The sequence below is a fragment of the Coregonus clupeaformis genome, chromosome 25, assembly GCF_020615455.1.
Source record: "Coregonus clupeaformis isolate EN_2021a chromosome 25, ASM2061545v1, whole genome shotgun sequence".
Taxonomy (NCBI): domain Eukaryota; kingdom Metazoa; phylum Chordata; class Actinopteri; order Salmoniformes; family Salmonidae; genus Coregonus; species Coregonus clupeaformis.
In genome coordinates this window covers 8,516,492-8,535,787 of record NC_059216.1, presented here as the reverse complement: position 1 = coordinate 8,535,787, position 19,296 = coordinate 8,516,492, and the positions used below count along the sequence as shown (strand labels likewise).

Below are 19,296 nucleotides of genomic sequence, written 5' to 3'. Positions count from 1 at the left end.
TCGATTGTTGATGACGTTCATACGCAGTCACACGAGGGCTGTAGCCAGATATACAAGTCAGCTGCTGGATTTTTAAAAAACATGGTAAAATCGTACTATAACTTATCAAACTACATTACCATCATTTAAATATATCGTGGTTCTTGATTCAGCTGTTGGAATAATTGAAAATGTGTTTCAGTTGTTGATTGGATTTTGTATGCCTTGTTTTGCGCTGCTAGCTTAGCTAGCTAACAGTAGCCACTTGACTTGAGCTAACTGAAGTGTGAATTATTCTTTATTTCTGACTGTTTTATTTCCATACGTTTACTTTAGGGGAAACAGAAGACCAAGAAGTTTGCTTCAATGAAGAGGATGATAAGCTTGAAAGATCAGAGAATGTGAGTTTCTGCCAATGATTTTAGCTAGTACGAATATGAATGTCATTGGTTTCTGCACAGATTCACACCGTCTATTTTAGCTGACTGATAAACCATGCCAACTTTGTAGATTCGCTAAACGTCAAGCTAACAAGTTGGCATGGATTGTCAGAAATAATGTTGATGGGTAGATAGCAAACGTTAGCTTCCTAATTGCTCACACATGCATTTCTTTAGTTTGACTAAGACATACTATCTATCATGATATATTCCAGTTGAGTCCTCATGGTATCGACTCTGTTTCTTTAGAAAAGAGAAAGATCGTGCCAAAGTACAAGAGAAAAAGAAAAAGGATCCATCAGAAATAAAGGAAAAAGAAGTGTAAGTAGCTTCACAAGTAGCCTGGTTGCCATCTCTGTTCAGCTATTAGATTCCACTCCTTGCCACTCCTGTTATTGAATTCCACTCCTGTCATTTGCCAAAGAGACTGGCCTTTAAGCAATCTTCAAATATGAACATTCTATCATTAATGAGCCCGAGGAGATCAGAGGATTTGATAACCCTCACAGCTATCATCCAATCGTGATGTTTATGCAAATTCAACTTAGGAAAACGTTCTTTCATAAAAATTAAAACTTAATTCATACATTTGATTGGAAATATTCTAACATTGGGCGTTCTGCTGTAATACATTTCATTGTAAACATAAACATTGGACGCGGGGAGAACAGAGGATTCCCGTTTTTTTCATTTTTGCCACCAGCCAATGTGATCCCATCACACCAGAGAAGCTCTCGCCATTCAAACTTCTCTGCCTGTTCATTGTGAACGCTGTAGCCTATTTTATATCCAGCAAGCAAGAGCAAGGTACTCTCTTTCCTAGAATGTGTGTGTGTGTGTGTGTATATATATATATATATGTGTGTGTGTGTGTATTTATTCATTTGAATTGCTCAAAATAAGCAACCAAACTATATTGCTACTTCTGGGACACACATTGGGCTAGGCTACTAGTTCAAGAGCTATAAGAGGAGAAGAGAGGCCAGTGGAGATGCATGAATTGCGCAAGAAGGGAACAGTGAAGATGTGTAAGTTAGAAGTTTATTAATTGGCTGGGCTATTTATCCACCATTCGTATGCTAGCCTATCTATTAGTCCTAGCCTACTACAGTGAATTTAGGCAGCCACCACATGTGCTAGCAAGCCAGAAACAAAAAAATATTTGTCTGCACATTTTGGCCTATGAATTGAAGTTGAACAGTTTAATTTAAATGTGCAACGAAAAAGTATAGTGACTAGGGCTATTTCATGAAACCCTGACTGTTGACGTAGGCAACAGATCGCAAAGCAGGGATTCCCCACTGAGCTCATTTTTGGAAATGCAAGTTCACTTTCTCATTCATAAACGCATATCAAATGCAAGTGTGTTGTCCAGTAGCTGACATCAGCAGGATGGGGGGCCTTTTCATTAGGATGATTATGGTCCCATTTCCTCAATTTAAATATTAGGCCTATGGGAACACCTACAGTACCAGTCAAAAGTTTGGACACACCTACTCATTCAAGGGTTTTTCTTTATTTTTACTATCTTCTACATTGTAGAATTTTAGTGAAATGAAATAACACATATGGAATCATGTATTAACCAAAAAAGTGTTAAACAAATCAAAATATATTTTAGATTCTTCAAAGTAGCCACCCTTTGCCTTGATGACAGCTTTGCACACTCTTGGCATTCTCTCAACCAGCTTCATGCGGAATGCTTTTCCAACAGTCTTGAAGGAGTTCCCACATATGCTGAGCACTTGTTGGCTGCTTTTCCTTCACTCTGCAGTTCGACTCATCCCAAACCATCACAATTGGGTTGAGTTCGGGTGATTGTGGAGGCCAGGTCATCTGGCGTATCGCTGCAGAATTCCTTGAATTCTAAATCAATCACATAGTGTCACCAGCAAAGCACCATCACACCTCCTCCATGCTTCACGGTCTAATGTCCATTGCTCGTGCTTCTTGGCCCAAGCAAGTCTCTTCTTCTTATTGGTGTCCTTTAGTAGTGGTTTCTTTGCAGCAATTCGACCATGAAGGCCTGATTCATGAAGTCTCCTCTGAACTGTTGATGTCTTACTTGAACTCTGTGAAGCATTTATTTGGGCTGCAATCTGAGGTGCAGTTAACTCTAGTGAACTTATCCTCTGCAGCAGAGGTAACTCTGGGTCTTACTTTCCTGTGGCGGTCCTCATGAGCCAGTTTCATCATAGCGCTTGATGGTTTTTGCGACTGCACTTGAAGAAACGTTCAAAGTTCTTGAAATGTTCCGTATTGACTGACATTCATGTCTTGGACTGTCGTTTCTCTTTGCATATTTGAGCTTTTCTTGACATAATATGGACTTTGGTCTTTTACCAAATAGGGCTATCTTCTGTATACCACCCCTACCTTGTCACAACACAACTGATTGGCTGAAACGCATTAAGAAGGAAAGAAATTCCACAAATTTACTTTTAAGGCACACCTGTTAATTGAAATGCATTCCAGGTGACTACCTCATGAAGCTGGTTGAGAGAATGCCATGAGTGCGCAAAGCTGTCAAGGCAGAGTGTGGCTACGTTGAAGAATCTCAAATATAACATATATTTTGATTTAGCACTTTTTTGGGTTACTACATGCTTCCATATGTGTTATTCCATAGTTTTGATGTCTTCACTATTATTCTACAATGTAGAAAAACCCTGGAATGAGTAGGTGTCCAAACTTTTGACTGGTACTGTATATATTTGGCAGCCAAGCGCGAGTGATCACTGTAGCCTTTCATCTAGACATGATGTTGAAATATATATATTCACACCTAGAATAAAAACCACCAGGCCTCTGTCATAGACTCAATAACCAAAAAAAATAGACAATAAAAGAATGACAGTGGGGAAAACTAATCCTGTGACGATCTTCCTCTGGAATAAGGCACATGCTGGGATGTGATTAATTAATGATTATATAACCAATGTCTAGTAATAGGCCTACTCTAGCTCCCTCCCCCTTCAAACTTTCCTTGTCAGTTAATTTGATAAGCTACATTATTTTAGCATTATGTTTAATGTAGCATAGGCCTACTTTTTGATGGACTACAGCCAAGATTTTGAAGGTGAGCCTAGGTTCTGAATATGTTTTTAGGAAGAAATGTGAATTGTGTGTGTCTGAGATGTGCTGGTGGCTTTGATTGATGGGTCCTTTTACGGTGTCTGTGAGTTCGAATTCTCTATGTCCATTCAGAATGTTTTCTACAGTACCTGTCTGGACTACATCTCTCAATAAGAGCGGAGGGACAAATAATATAACTGAAATGAGCATAACAAAAATGTAAGCAAGTCATGATGATCAGCATATGTACGAGTAATGACGACAGGTGCCAGTTTTGCGTTTCTTTTCTCTCATTAAATACACACACAAACGCAGCTCGATAAAATCTTGTAGGCTAATATTTTCCTTATCATTATTTCTGTCATTACGGAGTCCTCTCTGGCTACTTTGAACAATGGTTGCCGAAAGGCCAGTCTCTTTGGCAAATGCAAGGAGTGGAATGTTAGCTAAAAAGACTGGTACCAAGACTACTTCACAAGTATCAACACAAACAAATGCAAATGTACCCATAACTCTTAACTGATATTCAGAGTATTGTGGACACATGATTGAAGTATAGGTCGATACCTTCCTACTGTGTGTTCACACATTATTTTCCTACCTGCAGTCCAAAATATCCATCATGCCTGTTCTTCCAGTACAACACTCAGCTTGGTCCCCCTTATCACATCCTGGTTGACACCAATTTCATCAACTTCTCCATCAAGGCTAAACTGGACATAGTTCAGTCAATGATGGACTGCCTGTACGCCAAATGTGAGTATCTGGAGTTTATTCAGCGTAAACTCAGTTAATGGAACTAAGCAATAACCGGTGTATTTTTAAATTATACTCTTGCTTGTTATCAAGGTATCCCATGCATCACAGACTGTGTAATGGCTGAGATAGAGAAACTGGGGATGAAGTATCGAGTTGCTCTGAGGTAACTAGCCTGTTGTGAAGACCAACATCCAGATACACCATACACACACGTTCTGAGGGTATTATCAACGTTCCATATGGAAGGTATATGCCGTATACATTGTCTGCCTCTGTAGGATAGCCAAGGATCCTCGGTTCGAACGACTGCCATGCACCCACAAAGGAACATACGCTGATGACTGCTTAGTTCAAAGGGTAACCCAGGTAATGTAGTTTAATCTACTAAATGGACAATGTATTACATTAGGGAAACCCTTTAGCCATTAGAGCACTGTGGTTTTATACCAGAGAAGAACATCAATTAAATAATGTATCTTTCACAGCACAAGTGCTACATCCTGGCAACTGTGGACAGGGACCTGAAGAGAAGGATCAGAAAGATCCCAGGAGTGCCCGTCATGTACATCTCTAACCATAGGTCAGAATTAACATCAGATTATCAGTGTTCAATGGGTAATTTGTGGTTATCACTGTGTTTATAACTAGTTTATATATATCTATCTCTGATCAAATGTCTTATGATCTTTAAACCATGTCGTAAAAATGTATGCGCACATGACTGTAAGTCGCTTTGGATAAAAGCGTCTGCTAAATGGCTTATTATTATTATTATTATGTCTAACTTATTATATTTTTCACAGGTTCAACATTGAAAGAATGCCTGATGACTATGGTGCTCCAAGATTTTAATATTCAATTGAAATTCCAGTTGGACTGTGGCTTTTGTCGAAGAGGTTTTGATTTGTTTACCTGCTTATTGTATATTATTAAAGGACTTAAGTTTATGCTCTTTACATTTTTAGCAAAAAGGATGACAGAATAATCATTTTGCAAACTTGGCTGGTGTATTTCTAGTATTCTGAAACTGTTTTTCACTTTGTTCCATAAAAGTGCAAATGCATTCTGCCAAGGTGTGAACATTGCAATAAATTAATGAATGAAAAGTAAAATGTATCCAGTTTTTTTTCTATGATAGTGTGAAGAGGTAGGCAATACTTCTTTAATCCTAGAGAGCTATGATAATTTGGAGAGTGCATTTATTATAAACCCTTGCTTTGTGCTGCTTGTAAAGTATCCAAGAATGATGCCAATAAAATCAATTTGCTGTTAAAATGTCTGATGGCGGCCCACTTTTGTGCTGGCATTACAACAAATCTTGCAAACCCTTGCATTTCACAGATTTTCTTCTCATTTGTCTGTAACAGTGTAGGAAATGTAATCCGTCAGCGCATGCGCAGCTGCTATAGATCTGGGAGTGTCCGAGCGGCGCAATATTGTAGCAGGCATGAGATTAGCTCTCGCTGCTCTGTAGCCATGGCCGTTCAAACTGGACTGATTTGGCCTGACACGAAAAATATTATGTCGTAAAATGGACTAGACTGGAATGCGGTCACCGACTAAGCGGAGTGTCGAAGAAATGTGATCGTATCCAATCTTTCCCGTCGTTTTGGATATATACTGAATGACCTCTGGAATAACGGTGCCGGGTGTTAGTGGCTTTTAATACAGTAGTTTGCTATCTGTATAATTACACATTTGTAAAATGCTATTTTCCCCCCATATGTTGTAGGCATAATGTGTATTCATTTCCTAATTGTAGATGTATTATTTCCCTGTTGGCTGCAAATTCACGCCTTTTCTTGTTTTGATAATCTATTGTCTAGTTTCAGTATTTCAATGATTTACTTGACTTAACCTGCATCGTAGAGATCATTGTGATTTTTCTGAAGTGCCAATAACAATAGCGATCAGACATGACTTGATGTAGGCTAGTTAGAATTTCCTTTAATCTCTGCTTTTGTAAACAAATGTTTTTATTTTTATTGAACTCATCTGACATAAGTGGACAATTGTAACAACTACTGTAGCTTTAACTCTGCATTTGTGTGGAACATATGATTGTGCCATTTTGTTCATAAGTGGTACAGTATTTGAATTTGGAGACTGATACAGCCTGCAGTTTTGCAAAGTTCTACATATCCAGCGTGTCATGAATTGCTCATGTTTCTCACCTTCTGTGGGAGTGTTACTTGCTGAGAAACTGCAATCAGATTGACAGTTAAAGAGCAGGGCGCACAGGCTGCAAACCATCTGTGCCAGGTTCCAGGACTGGGGTCCCTTGTGTGGGGGGATGCTAAGGACCACAGTGGGGTGTGTGGGGGTGGAGGAGAGAGATGAGGATGAAGGTGAAGAGGATTTGCGGGATGGAGGGGTGCCCTTCTTCATAAACAGGGGAGGCCTACCGGTGGATGAGGAGACTTGGGAGCAGATGTGGCGGCATGTGGCCCGGATTCACCCTAATGGTGAGGCCATAGCGATACGCATCCGGGGAGCCAGTGATCTGCCTAAGGTAAGAGCAGGTGAAATCCTCACCTAGACACCCTACTCTGTTGTTTTCAGTTTGACAACTCTACAGGCTACACGCATAGTCTTTTTCAACGATGTGAAAGTAAAAAATAATCAGCTTCCCCCCCCCCCAGTAGTATACACCGTTTCAATATGTATCCTAGTCACATTTACCGTAAACCATAATTCAAGATAAACATGCAGTAAACTGTTCAGGAGGTTATATTGTCCCATAACATAGGCCTAGTATATTATGCTACATGCTTAGTTGGATTCACACAGAGATGGAGTGAAGATAACCCACTATGCAGAATGATTGTAACTGACTCAGTTACGACCCTTCAGATAACAAGTGGATGAAGCTGTCAAAAAATATGCAGCATTTCAAACCACACAGATAAACATGCAGTCATAACATGCCAATAGATGTACCAGTGCTGTGCTGTCCAGATGAGGTTAAATGCTACCTCTGTACTCATAAGGAATTCCATCATATATTCAATTAATGTAGCATTGTGTATCTTGCTATACAGAACAATTAAGATAATGACCATGGTTTATGTTGCTCATAAAGGATGGTTGTTAAGTTAAACAAGAGGACATTCTCCAGCTCTGTGAATATAGGGATTGTGCGATACTAATGCTTCTGGTTGTGCTCTGCCTCTGCCCCATAGATTCCTACACCGAGTGTGCCTACATACCAGCCAACCACCAGTATCCCACAGCGCCTGGAAGCCATACAGAAATACATCAGGGACTTGCAGTATCCTTTGCCTGGAATGGTAGAACTGCTTGGTCACTATTACCAAGCTCTAACCCAGGTACCCTAGATGAAGCTATGACTATTCATTGGAGTTGTTGTTGGTCATGGTCAGTTTCTGTATGATTGACAGGTTGGGATATACAGTCTAGATAACAGTTTAGGTCAAGACCAGACTTGTCTCCATTTCAACAAAATATATAGTAGGTTGATTAAACATGAATTAATGTGTAAATATGTTCAATTCCATGCCTGATGCTAGGACACTATGCTTTGGATTGGAATTCAACATGTCTCTTGAAATATGTGTTAGCCATGCACTCTATGTATTTATAAATAATTCATAGATATAGGCACAAGCTGATGTCATGCAAACTGGGCCACACAGTAGATAGTATGAAAAATGTATGCACTCACTAACTGTAAGTCGCTCTGGATAAGAGCGTCTGCTAAATGACTAAAATGTAAAATGATGTCATGAAGAAGATTATGGTGATTGGTAACTCACTGAGGTCCTTTGTAGCCTAGTTGGTAGCATGGCGCTTGTAACACCAGGGTAGTGGGTATGATTCCCTGGACCACCCATACGTAAAATGTCTGCAAGCATGACTGTAAGTCGCTTTGGATAAAAGTGTCTGCTAAATGGCATATATATATATATATATATATATATATGACCAGTAAAATAGTTCATAAGTATTTATAGTTGTCTGACTCGTTCATTCTTTTAGGACAATATCAATGTATGCCACAACATCTCAGAATGTAGGCCATATTTAGACTATAACATATTTTGAGCATAAACATTAGTAGCTCTCAGCTCAAAAAGCTCATCCATAATTCACAAACGAGGAACTATGAATATCAGAAAGCACTTAACGTGGTTCATTCCCCATGAGAATACGTTTAGTGCACATTTCCCATATTGTTTCACTCTCTCTGCATTTGTATGTACACTGAACAAAAATAGAAACGCAACATGTGAAGTGTTGGTCCCATGTTTCATGAGCTGAAATAAAAGATCCCAGAAAGTTGCCATACGCATAAAAAGCTTATTTCTCACATTTGTTTACATCCCAGTTAGTAAGCATTTCTCCTTTGCCAAGATAATCCATCCACCTGACAGGTGAGGCATATAAAGAAGCTAATTAAATAGCATTATCATTACATAGGTGCACCTTGTGCTGGGGACAATAAAAAGCCACTGTAAAATGTGCAGTTTTGTCACAGAACACAATGCCACAGATGTCTCAAGTTTTGAGGGAGTGTGCAATTGGCATGCTGACTGCAGGAATGTCCACCAGAGCTGTTTCCAGGCATATGTTATGGACAACAAACACAATTGCATACTATCGATGGCAATTTGAATGCACAGAAATACCGTGATGAGATCCTGAGGACCATTGTGAGGCCTATTTTTTTTTTTTTAAAGGTATCTGTCCAACAGACTCATATCTGTATTCCCAGTCATGTAAAATCCATATAATATTAGGGCCTAATGAATTTATTTCAATTGACTGATTTCGTCATATAAACTGTAACTCAGTAAAATCTTTGAAATTGTTGCATGTTGCATTTATATTTTTGTTCAGTGTACTTAACAATATCCTACAGGTACAATCACACGGGAACACAGTTTTTTGAAATCAAGAAGAGCAGGCCTCTTACTGCGTAAGTTTCACAGTCTCTTCTATCCCATTCCTGTTTCCTAATCTTTTGTTTTAGGTTAGCTCTTAGATCAGTGGATCATGGCCTTGTAGGGATATTGTAAATGTCAGACAGTAAGCAACATGACCGCTACCTGCCAGAGAGAATCTCAGGGTTTGGTGAAATAGCTTTTCCTGGGACCGCAGAGAGGCCACAGAGGCAGCAGACAGAGGAAGTAGCTGAGCATGTTTACCAATTGCTTTCATATTGTGCTGATCATGACAGAAGCTGAAGGAATTGGATATCTGGATCAGCTGTATGTCTGTTGCCCCAAGGGCTTTGCGACCAGAAACTGTTTTCTGTTTCCCAGGCAGAAGCTTCTAATGCATTTTGCTTACTCACCCTCAGTTCATGACATTTAGCACCAGATGGTTTTATTTCAGTGTCTCATGCAAAATGCCAGTTTTAATAATCAAATGTATTTATTTTTCCTAAAGAAGTTAGTCATTTTCCTTATGCATGCACAAAGATAACCTGTAATATGTACAAATGTATTTCAGGCCATTTAGAATCCATGTTTAGAATTGCTACCTTTTAGAGTAGACTATTTTGTTGCCTTGCCTTTGGGTGTTCTAACCCTTATATTCTGTGAAGGTTGATGGACATTGCCAAGGAGATGACCCGGGAGTCACTGCCAATCAAGTGTCTGGAGGCAGTGATCCTCGGGATGTATCCTTTCTTTAAATAGCTTAGGTGTTCCATGTGAAAACTGTAATGACTTTCTTATGCCACTGTTGTTACCTGCACATAAACAATTTTCTCATCTAGTACACTCAGCAGCTCGAGATTTGTCAATGGGGGGATAAATGATGACCTGGAAATGTGAGTGCTTGTGGGAAGCAAAAAAATAACCTGGAGTGATGCCTCAGAGTGTGGTAACAGGGATTTAGAGACAAAGCTTTATGGGCACAACCAGGGCATCCAAGTATTATGTGATTAGAACTGACTAGCGTGCTTACAGTCTGAGACTACTGTATGCAAACTAATGTATTCTTGTCTTAAAAACAGATCAGTGGAGCTTGAAAACTATTGTTGTTTATGTTACCCTGTGAAGGGGCACTCCAATTGGAGCATGCAACCAGGGTTAGTGATAATAAGGTTTTTCGATGTCCTTGACCTTACCTGTCCCAGTTACCTTACCAACAGCATGCCGGGTGTGGAGCGCTTCCCCCTCAGCTTTAAGACGCAGTTCTCAGGGAACCACTTCTGCCACATTGTGCTGGGGGTGCACAGCGGGGGCCGCTTCGGGGCGCTGGGCATCAGCCGGCGGGAGGACCTCATGTTCAAACCCCTGGAGTTCCGCACGCTGGCTGACCTGGTGCAGGAGTTTGAGGGGGCCTACAGGGGCTACTGGCATACCCTGAGGAAGGTGAAGATTGGTCAGTATGTGTCCCATGACCCCCACAGTGTGGAGCAGATAGACTGGAAACACTCCATCCTAGATGTGGATAAGCTGACCAAGGAGGAGCTGCGGAGAGAGCTGGAGAGACACACCCGGGACATGAGGCTTAAGGTACACAGAGACCCTGTGTTAGAGACTGCAGGAATGTGATTGGATGTATAGAACTAGGGCAGGACATGTGCACACATCTGGGGACTGAGATGGAAAAATGTCCATGAACTAAACCATGTTAGGGATCCATGAAACAAACCTGTCAGCTTCCTAATTAGAGGATTCTAGTGATTGCGTTCGATCCAACTGGCACTGAACTCCTAGTAGACTTCTACAGTACCAGTACAGAATTTAGATTAGTGTCAAATTAAATTGGGATACATCTGAGCGCCATATGTTTCTGATTCATGTGAGGGTAAAGCACCAGGGGAATTTGAATGTGAATCCATCCTGAGCAGATGGAAAGCCCCTCTTACTCTGAGATTCTGACTCCTTTTGACCCTCTGTCTCATCATGCATGATGACATGGAGTTGACCTGCCATTTCAGGAGCTATCATCCGCAAATGATGATCTCTCATGCGCTATCATCCCAAACAGTAATGAAAGGATCCTTAATGCAGGGCCCTGTGTATAATATAACTAATGGGATGGCTTTGCTCTGCTCGGTTGTGCGTCACGTATGGCTGCCTCTATCAATCAATGGCTGATCTTTTATAGAGCTGGACTCACAATCACATTAAAGATGGAGGATTTTACCATCATCACTGTGCCTCCTTCAGCACGTTAGGGCCTCTCATTGAGCAGCTCACCTTAGGACTACTCTAAGTAATTGAAAGCTGATGATCAGTGTTTGTTTGCTACTGACTTTCCTTCCACCTCGCTACTCTGCATTTATTGATGTGCTGTATTTTGAAAGACAAATGTTTAGTAATTGGAGTCTTACTTGAACTGCACTTCTCCTTAGTCTGTACAGAGGAAATGACCATAACTGTTTGTGTACCTCTTGTTTGTATTGCCCCTTGTTGTTAATGTGAGGTAAACAGAACTGTGTGATTGTCTTTCAGATTGGGAAGGCTGCGCCCCCTTCGCCCACCAAAGACAGGAAGAGTAACATGGGCTCGCCCCTCCGTAACCCGGGCAGCCCCATGCGCAGGAACAGCCGCATCGAGAGACGGTAATGCTGATTGTGCACTGTAGTCAGATATCAGGAGATGCTTAGTCTCACTATAGTCTCTCTGACAGCACAGTAAATACTCATTAGGTCAATAAACAAGGTGCTAGCTGTAGTGGAGAGTGCTCTGCACTGATCTGAACAAGCGCTAGAGGCTAGATGTCCTATGACATAGTCCAAGAGGAATCTCTGAACAGTAATCTTTCAGTTTTAATCTGTGTCATGAGAAGTCATATCTTTTTTTCTTTTTTGGGGGGTGTACAGTCCATCAGGAGAGAAGAAAGTTCTTGATCCGAAGTCACCTCCAGACATGAATGGATATCAGATTCGAGTGTGAGGAAGATTTCACTTCATAAAATCATCCTGCAAAACAAGACCGTAGAATGGTAGGGTTCTGTCCAACAAAAGGTTAGTTCTGGGGAATGGGCTTTTGTGTTCATATTCGAAATAGGTTTGTACTGTGTAAGCAATTAATTTAGGGTATTTTGCATTCAATAAATGTGGGGTATACTGTACAGAGCATGGCCAGGTCAATAACTGATTATTGACTAAATGTAAGTTAAAAGCCTATAATTCTAAGTTCTCACAATGCTCAATTTAGGGGATATCAAACACTTGTTTTACACAGCCAAATCCATTTCAATTAACGGGCCTAACTGTTTGGCCTATTCACAAGATCTCTTTGAAAAATAGATTAAGTCCCCCGCAACTTCTTTCCAAAATCGTGGCATGGGCCATTCATCTGCCCTGTGGTTCTTTGTTGCTACCAGGCTTTTGTAAAGCCAGAAGCTTGGTAGTGTAGTACATTCTACAATAGGATTGGTTCAGACAGCATTTAAGGGTCAAACAGGCATTGATCATGTTTATAAAGATGCAGGGTTTTGTTAATATGCAATATTACATTTGGCTTATTTCTTAACGTGTAAAGTTGTGCAATTGGACATATCATAGAAGAGATCCATGTTGTCAATCAGTTATTAAGAATAACAATTATTTTGAGGATTATGTGCAATCTGTGTCTCCATGTCGTACTGTAAGTGTGTAAATACATTGAACCTTTAACCTTTTAGCTCTGCTGGACAGTAACTGCTTTGTAGTGACTAGTTTGCGATCCACTTACTTTGTGCCTTTTATGAACATTTTAATGGACAGTGATAAAGAAAACGAGTATTACTGGGTGAATAGTTTTTTCAATTTCACTAGGAAAATACACTATACAATCCATCTACTCTATCCCAAATAGCCGGTAAACTGAGCTATTTACACCTTACCCTGTGTTTGTGTGTTCCGCTATGGAGATGATGCATGTGATTGAATATGGGGTAATTCAGTGTACAGTAGTCTATTTAAACCTTTCAAAGCATGAGAAGTGTGATATGTTTTAGGATAGTAAGAGAAAGTGGTCAACAGAATTTTTGAATTCTATGGTCACTCACAAGACAAAATCTCACACTCTCACAAAATGACTGTGCAACTCAGAGCGAATGGTGAAGTTGCAGCTGATATGGTTTGACCTTATTTTTGAGGAAATTGAGACATTTTGAAGGCAGCAGTTACTTTTTATATTGACATTGTCTGATATATTTTAGCCTTCGTACAGTATAAATAACATTATTCTTATTATCTTAACACATAGCCTTAGTGTGGTTGTCTAGCTATATTTAATATTTACCATTTTTATTAAAGGTGCAAAGAGATTTGTTTACAATATTCTCATCTGCATTTTTAAATGACATTTAGGCCAGAGCACTTGAGAAATTGGAGTCTGCACCATTTTTGAAAATATTACCACAGAGCACATTGATTGGTTGGGATTCCTTGAGTCCTCCTTCATTTCGACACCATAAACAAAGAGGTTGTTGTCTTGCACCAAAAGGTGAATTACCTTTTATCACGTAGTAAGACTTTCTATTGATTTAGAAATAAATTCATCTGTTGTGTTGATTTAGCTGATTTATGTCATGGGTCAGATGGCTGTGAGTTTATTAGAGCTTCAGCTACATTAAGAGATCTACAGAATGCAACAATGGATCAAATGTAGAGCTAAAATCAATGAATACAGTAATTAAACAGGGTGCTGAGGACATGGAGGGCACACTGCCAGTCTACATGCCAACCAAGAGTCCAAATTGGGCACAGTGTGCACTCATCTGAAAGACCTCTGCCACACAGCGACGGACAATACAAAGAATAGACGACGAGCAACAAACATTTCCACCTTTGATTGTCTACAAAGAAACCTTAATACAAATCCCATACTGAGGATCTGTGCACTGGGGGACTATACATTTATAAGACAATGAACAAAGACATCTGGTTGCAGCTACACTAATTAGAATAACATTTTCTGTATCTTCTCTGTTGCCTGCTGGTACACTGTGAGAACTCCTAGCCCATTTTGGGCTTCAAGACATCCTTAACTGTAAATCACAGCTGGGTTTTTATTTACTATTTTTCACTGCAATTTAGTGTTTTTGTTCCTTAGTGCAAAGATGATGTGTGATGACATCACTGAGATTTTATCTAAGGTGGAATAACAAGAAATATTGTAACCAGAAATCACCTGTACGGCTTTGTGACACTTGAAACTGAAATAAACAAGCAACTGGTATTTGACTAGATTTGTTGAAAACAAATGGTGTAACATTGAGTGATTATCCTACCTCTTTTCCCATTCAGCAATTATTATTATTTTTGTACTGTGCTGGCTGTGTCTGCAGTGCACTGTACTGACACCTAGGGATCCTGCTGCACATAATCAATTAAGTCTAATGGAAGCCTCACTGGATGGATAGTCTACCTGACAGCACTGCAATCGGCTAACAAGGCTTAACTAATGAATTGCTGCCAACCTGACATATTTCATCATATCATAGGAGCACAGAGGACTGCCATGGTTTCTGCTCTCCTGAACACCCAGCCTCTCTTTAACAGGGGAAATCCATACATGAGGTACTGTTTTGTGTTCAGACCAGGGAGAGATGGCAAGACTTTGAGAGCTCTCATACAGCACATGAGTACTGGTGACTGTTCTCTTACAAAATAGCTCCTGTTAGTGTAAGTTATAGCTGAATGAACATAATGTAGGTATGGCGTGTGAAATGTGTTTTAAGAAGTATGGTGCAAGTGCTTTAAGGAATCACAGCTGATGTTGAAGTCAGTTTGTTAAGTGGGGGTGATGTTGGTAATGTTCAGTGGAAAGAATGATGGAGAGTGATTTCAAAGATATGAAGGCACTGCGGGAGCCAAAACATAACTCCCGTCTTATCTGAAAGTAGATCCCAGTAGTACCTCCCCCACCTTATCTCCTTAGCACTCTTTATGAAATTAAAAGACAGAAGGAATAGTGGCCTACTTTTAAAAACCTACTGACCCATTTCTCCTCAGCGGGTGTGTTTGGTGCCACAGGGGGAATCTCTGTTTGAGCAGCACAGTCCAACTCCTCTACAGGTTTCAAGGTAAATCCAGGAACTGAATTACTACACTCGGAACACCATGCCCAAGGTATTTATTCTACTCATATGAACTGATGTTTATAACTCTTTCAGTGATTGATTATAATGAGATACAGAAAATACTTCCCTGGAAGTCCTGGTAGAGAAAACATCTACTGATTTATTGTAGTTAAGCTTAAGTGACTAGAATCACTACTCTCGACGGGTCTGACCTAGAGTATGTGGACAACTACAAATATCTAGGTGTCTGGTTAGACTGTAAACTCTCCTTCCAGACTCACATTAAGAATCTCCAATCCAAAGTTAAATCTAGAATCGGTTTCCTATTTCGCAACAAAGCCTCCTTCACTCATGCTGCCAAACATGCCCTCGTAAAACTGACTATCCTACCGATCCTTGACTTCAGCGATGTCATTTACAAAATAGCCTCCAACACTCTACTCAGCAAATTGGATGTAGTCTATCACAGTGCCATCCGTTTTGTCTCCAAAGCCCCATATACTACCCACCACTGTGACCTGTACGCTCTTGTTGGCTGGTCCTCACTACATATTCGTCGCCAAACCCACTGGCTCCAGGCCATCTATAAATCACTGCTAGGCAAATCCCCGCCTTATCTTAGCTCATTGGTCACCATGGCAACACCCACCCGTAGTATGCGCTCCAGCAGGTATATCTCACTGGTCATCCCCAAAGCCAACACCTCCTTTGGCCGCCATTCCTTCCAGTTCTCTGCTGCCAATGACTGGAACAAATTGCAAAAATCTCTGAAGCTGGAGACACTTATCTCCCTCACTAACTTTAAGCATCAGTTGTCAGAGCACCTTACCGATCACTGCACCTGTACACAGCCCATCTGAAATTAGCCCGCCCAACTACCTCATCCCTATATTGTTATTTATTTTGCTCATTTGTACCCCAGTATCTCTATTTGCACATCATCTCTTGCACATCTATCATTCCAGTGTTAATACTAATTGTAATTATTTTGCACTATAGCCTATTTATTGCCTTACCTCCATAACTTGCTACATTTGCACACACTGTAGATATATTTATTTCTGTTGTATTTTTGACTTTGTTTTGTTTTACCCCATATGTAACTCTGTGTTGTTGTTTTTATCGCACTGCTTTGCTTTATCTTGGCCAGGTCGCAGTTGTAAATGAGAACTTGTTCTCAACTGGTTTACCTGGTTAAATAAAGGTGAAATAAAAATAAAAAATAAAAAGTGTCAGACCTTGACATTGTGTCATTCCAGTGAGATATAACTGGAGGTCTTAGTGGTGACAGGAGTCCGTTAGCTGGTCCTCTAGACCAGGGGTTCCCAAACCTTTTCACTCGGGGTCCTCCTTCCAGCATTGGGGAACATCCCGTGAGACTTTTGCAGGTTTAAAGCTTATTTTCTACAATTCTACACATTTTGTAATTGGTTGCAAATAAAATGTTGCAGTTTTAAAGCTAATTTTCTTGCAATTCTATAAATTTTGCCATGTCTAATGTGTATTCCTGTGATATTTGAGTGACAAAAAAATTACAACAATACAGTGGGGGAAAAAAGTATTTAGTCAGCCACCAATTGTGCAAGTTCTCCCACTTAAAAAGATGAGAGAGGCCTGTAATTTTCATCATAGGTACACGTCAACTATGACAGACAAATTGAGAAAAAAAAATCCAGAAAATCACATTGTAGGATTTTTAATGAATTTATCTGCAAATTATGGTGGAAAATAAGTATTTGGTCACCTACAAACAAGTATTTGGTCACCTACAAACAAGCAAGATTTCTGTCTCTCACAGACCTGTAACTTCTTCTTTAAGAGGCTCCTCTGTCCTCCACCCGTTACCTGTATTAATGGCACCTGTTTGAACTTGTTATCAGTATAAAAGACACCTGTCCACAACCTCAAACAGTCACAATCCAAACTCCACTATGGCCAAGACCAAAGAGCTGTCAAAGGACACCAGAAACAAAATTGTAGACCTGCACCAGGCTGGGAAGACTGAATATGCAATAGGTAAGCAGCTTGGTTTGAAGAAATCAACTGTGGGAGCAATTATTAGGAAATGGAAGACATACAAGTCCACTGATAATCTCCCTCGATCTGGGGCTCCATGCAAGATCTCACCCTGTGGGGTCAAAATGATCACAAGAACAGTGAGCAAAAATCCCAGAACCACACGGGGGGACCTAGTGAATGACCTGCAGAGAGCTGGGACCAAAGTAACAAAGCCTACCATCAGTAACACACTACGCCGCCAGGGACTTAAATCATGCAGTGCTTGACGTGTCCCCCTGCTTAAGCCAGTACATGTCCAGGCCCGTCTGAAGTTTGCTAGAGTGCATTTGGATGATCCAGAAGAGGATTGGGAGAATGTCATATGGTCAGATGAAACCAAAATATAACTTTTTGGTAAAAACTCAACTCGTCGTGTTTGGAGGACAAAGAATGCTGAGTTGCATCCAAAGAACACCATACCTACTGTGAAGCATGGGGGTGGAAACATCATGCTTTGGGGCTGTTTTTCTGCAAAGGGACCAGGACGACTGATCCGTGTAAAGGAAAGAATGAATGGGGCCATGTATCGTGAGATTTTGAGTGAAAACCTCCTTCCATCAGCAAGGGCATTGAAGATGAAATGTGGCTGGGTCTTTCAGCATGACAATGATCCCAAACACACCGCCCGGGCAACGAAGGAGTGGCTTCGTAAGAAGCATTTCAAGGTCCTGGAGTGGCCTAGCCAGTCTCCAGATCTCAACCCCATATAAAATCTTTGGAGGGAGTTGAAAGTCTGTGTTGCCCAGCGACAGCCCCAAAACATCACTGCTCTAGAGGAGATCTGCATGGAGGAATGGGCCAAAATACCAGCAACAGTGTGTGAAAACCTTGTGAAGACTTACAGAAAACGTTTGACCTGTGTCATTGCCAACAAAGGGTATATAACAAAGTATTGAGAAACTTTTGTTATTGACCAAATACTTATTTTCCACCATAATTTGCAAATAAATTCATTAAAAATCCTACAATGTGATTTTCTGGGGGTTTTTTCCTCATTTTGTCTGTCATAGTTGACGTGTACCTATGATGAAAATTACAGGCCTCTCATCTTTTTAAGTGGGAGAACTTGCACAATTGGTGGCTGACTAAATACTTTTTTCCCCCACTGTATCTATGGGCTAAAAAAAACTAAATAAAAATACATTAGCTGACATGGGCTAGTTGATCTGGATTTTTCGGACAAGTTATAAATACGGTAGCTCTCTAAGGTATGCAATGACTAACATGACAAGAGGAACTGATGATGCACCTTGTGCATACCCCAACACCCCCCTGCCGACCCCTCGCACCCCCCACAGTTTGGGAACCACTGCTCTAGACTGCAGTGTACACACACAGAAGCCCCGACTGTGCCCTATCATGCATGAACGCTCCCTCCCTGCAATCTGAATGAATAATTCATTCATGCCTCAGCCAGCCACACATCTTCTCCCTTACAGACAGTGCCTCGCTGGAGTGAGAGATCTCCCATATTAGTGGGACACTGCCAACATTCAGGTCACAATCTTAAAGGTCCAATGCAGCCGGTTTTATCTCAGTACCTTACTGTGTTTGTTTTCAATGGTCAAAAATAGCTTCTTAGCAAAGAGCAATTTCTCAAGCAAGCATTTTGCTAGGACTGCCTGGGAGGGGAAAACTGAAAACCAGCTGTTTTTGGCAGAGAGGTTTGGAACTCTTTCTTATGGTCTATCTATGAACTAATTTACAGCCTGGTGATGCCACCTGGCAGGCCAACACTCCATCCCACCTAAACAGGCAAAAATGTCAGCTCTTACACTAAAAGGGCATTATCATTTTCACAATTTCACAGTATAACCTCAATGTGGAAATATACACAGTTTATTAGGTACACCACCCCATTCACAAAAATGGTTCGCGCAGGCAGGCATAAAAGCAGGCAGAAAGGCATCGAGGCATTCAGTTATTGTTTGATTGAACGTTAGAATGGGCAAGACGAATGACCTAAGCGACTTTGAACGTGGTATGATCG

The 19,296-nt window shown here is 40.6% G+C and overlaps 2 protein-coding genes across 2 annotated transcripts; both read left to right on the top strand.

Annotated features, from left to right (window-relative positions):
• LOC121539272 (rRNA-processing protein FCF1 homolog) lies at positions 1-5,365 on the top strand. Its single transcript, XM_041847641.1, has 8 exons — positions 1-84; positions 316-380; positions 669-740; positions 4,102-4,250; positions 4,344-4,416; positions 4,532-4,619; positions 4,739-4,833; positions 5,057-5,365. Exons 1-8 carry the CDS (start codon positions 82-84, stop codon positions 5,103-5,105), a joined length of 594 nt encoding a protein of 197 aa, XP_041703575.1. The 5' UTR covers positions 1-81; the 3' UTR covers positions 5,106-5,365.
• Positions 5,366-5,681: 316 nt separating this feature from the next.
• Positions 5,682-14,429, top strand: LOC121539273 (tubulinyl-Tyr carboxypeptidase 1). Its single transcript, XM_041847642.2, has 7 exons — positions 5,682-6,765; positions 7,436-7,524; positions 9,136-9,192; positions 9,823-9,897; positions 10,360-10,741; positions 11,687-11,796; positions 12,058-14,429. The coding sequence occupies exons 1-7, from the start codon at positions 6,547-6,549 to the stop codon at positions 12,128-12,130; spliced, it is 1,005 nt and encodes a 334-aa protein (XP_041703576.1). The 5' UTR covers positions 5,682-6,546; the 3' UTR covers positions 12,131-14,429.
• Positions 14,430-19,296: the final 4,867 nt, after the last annotated feature.

What these genes read in the sequence shown, in the direction of transcription:
- LOC121539273 (XM_041847642.2), top strand. Translation starts at nt 6,547, where the DNA reads ATGCTAAGGACCACAGTGGGGTGTGTGGGGGTGGAGGAGAGAGATGAG. An exon ending in AAGAGCAGGCCTCTTACTGC is followed by an intron (nt 9,193 to 9,822) that starts GTAAGTTTCACA and finishes TATTCTGTGAAG; the next exon opens with GTTGATGGACATTGCCAAGG. An exon ending in AACAGCCGCATCGAGAGACG is followed by an intron (nt 11,797 to 12,057) that starts GTAATGCTGATT and finishes GGGGGTGTACAG; the next exon opens with TCCATCAGGAGAGAAGAAAG.
- LOC121539272 (XM_041847641.1), top strand. An exon ending in GAAATAAAGGAAAAAGAAGT is followed by an intron (nt 741 to 4,101) that starts GTAAGTAGCTTC and finishes TCCTACCTGCAG; the next exon opens with TCCAAAATATCCATCATGCC. An exon ending in GGACTGCCTGTACGCCAAAT is followed by an intron (nt 4,251 to 4,343) that starts GTGAGTATCTGG and finishes CTTGTTATCAAG; the next exon opens with GTATCCCATGCATCACAGAC.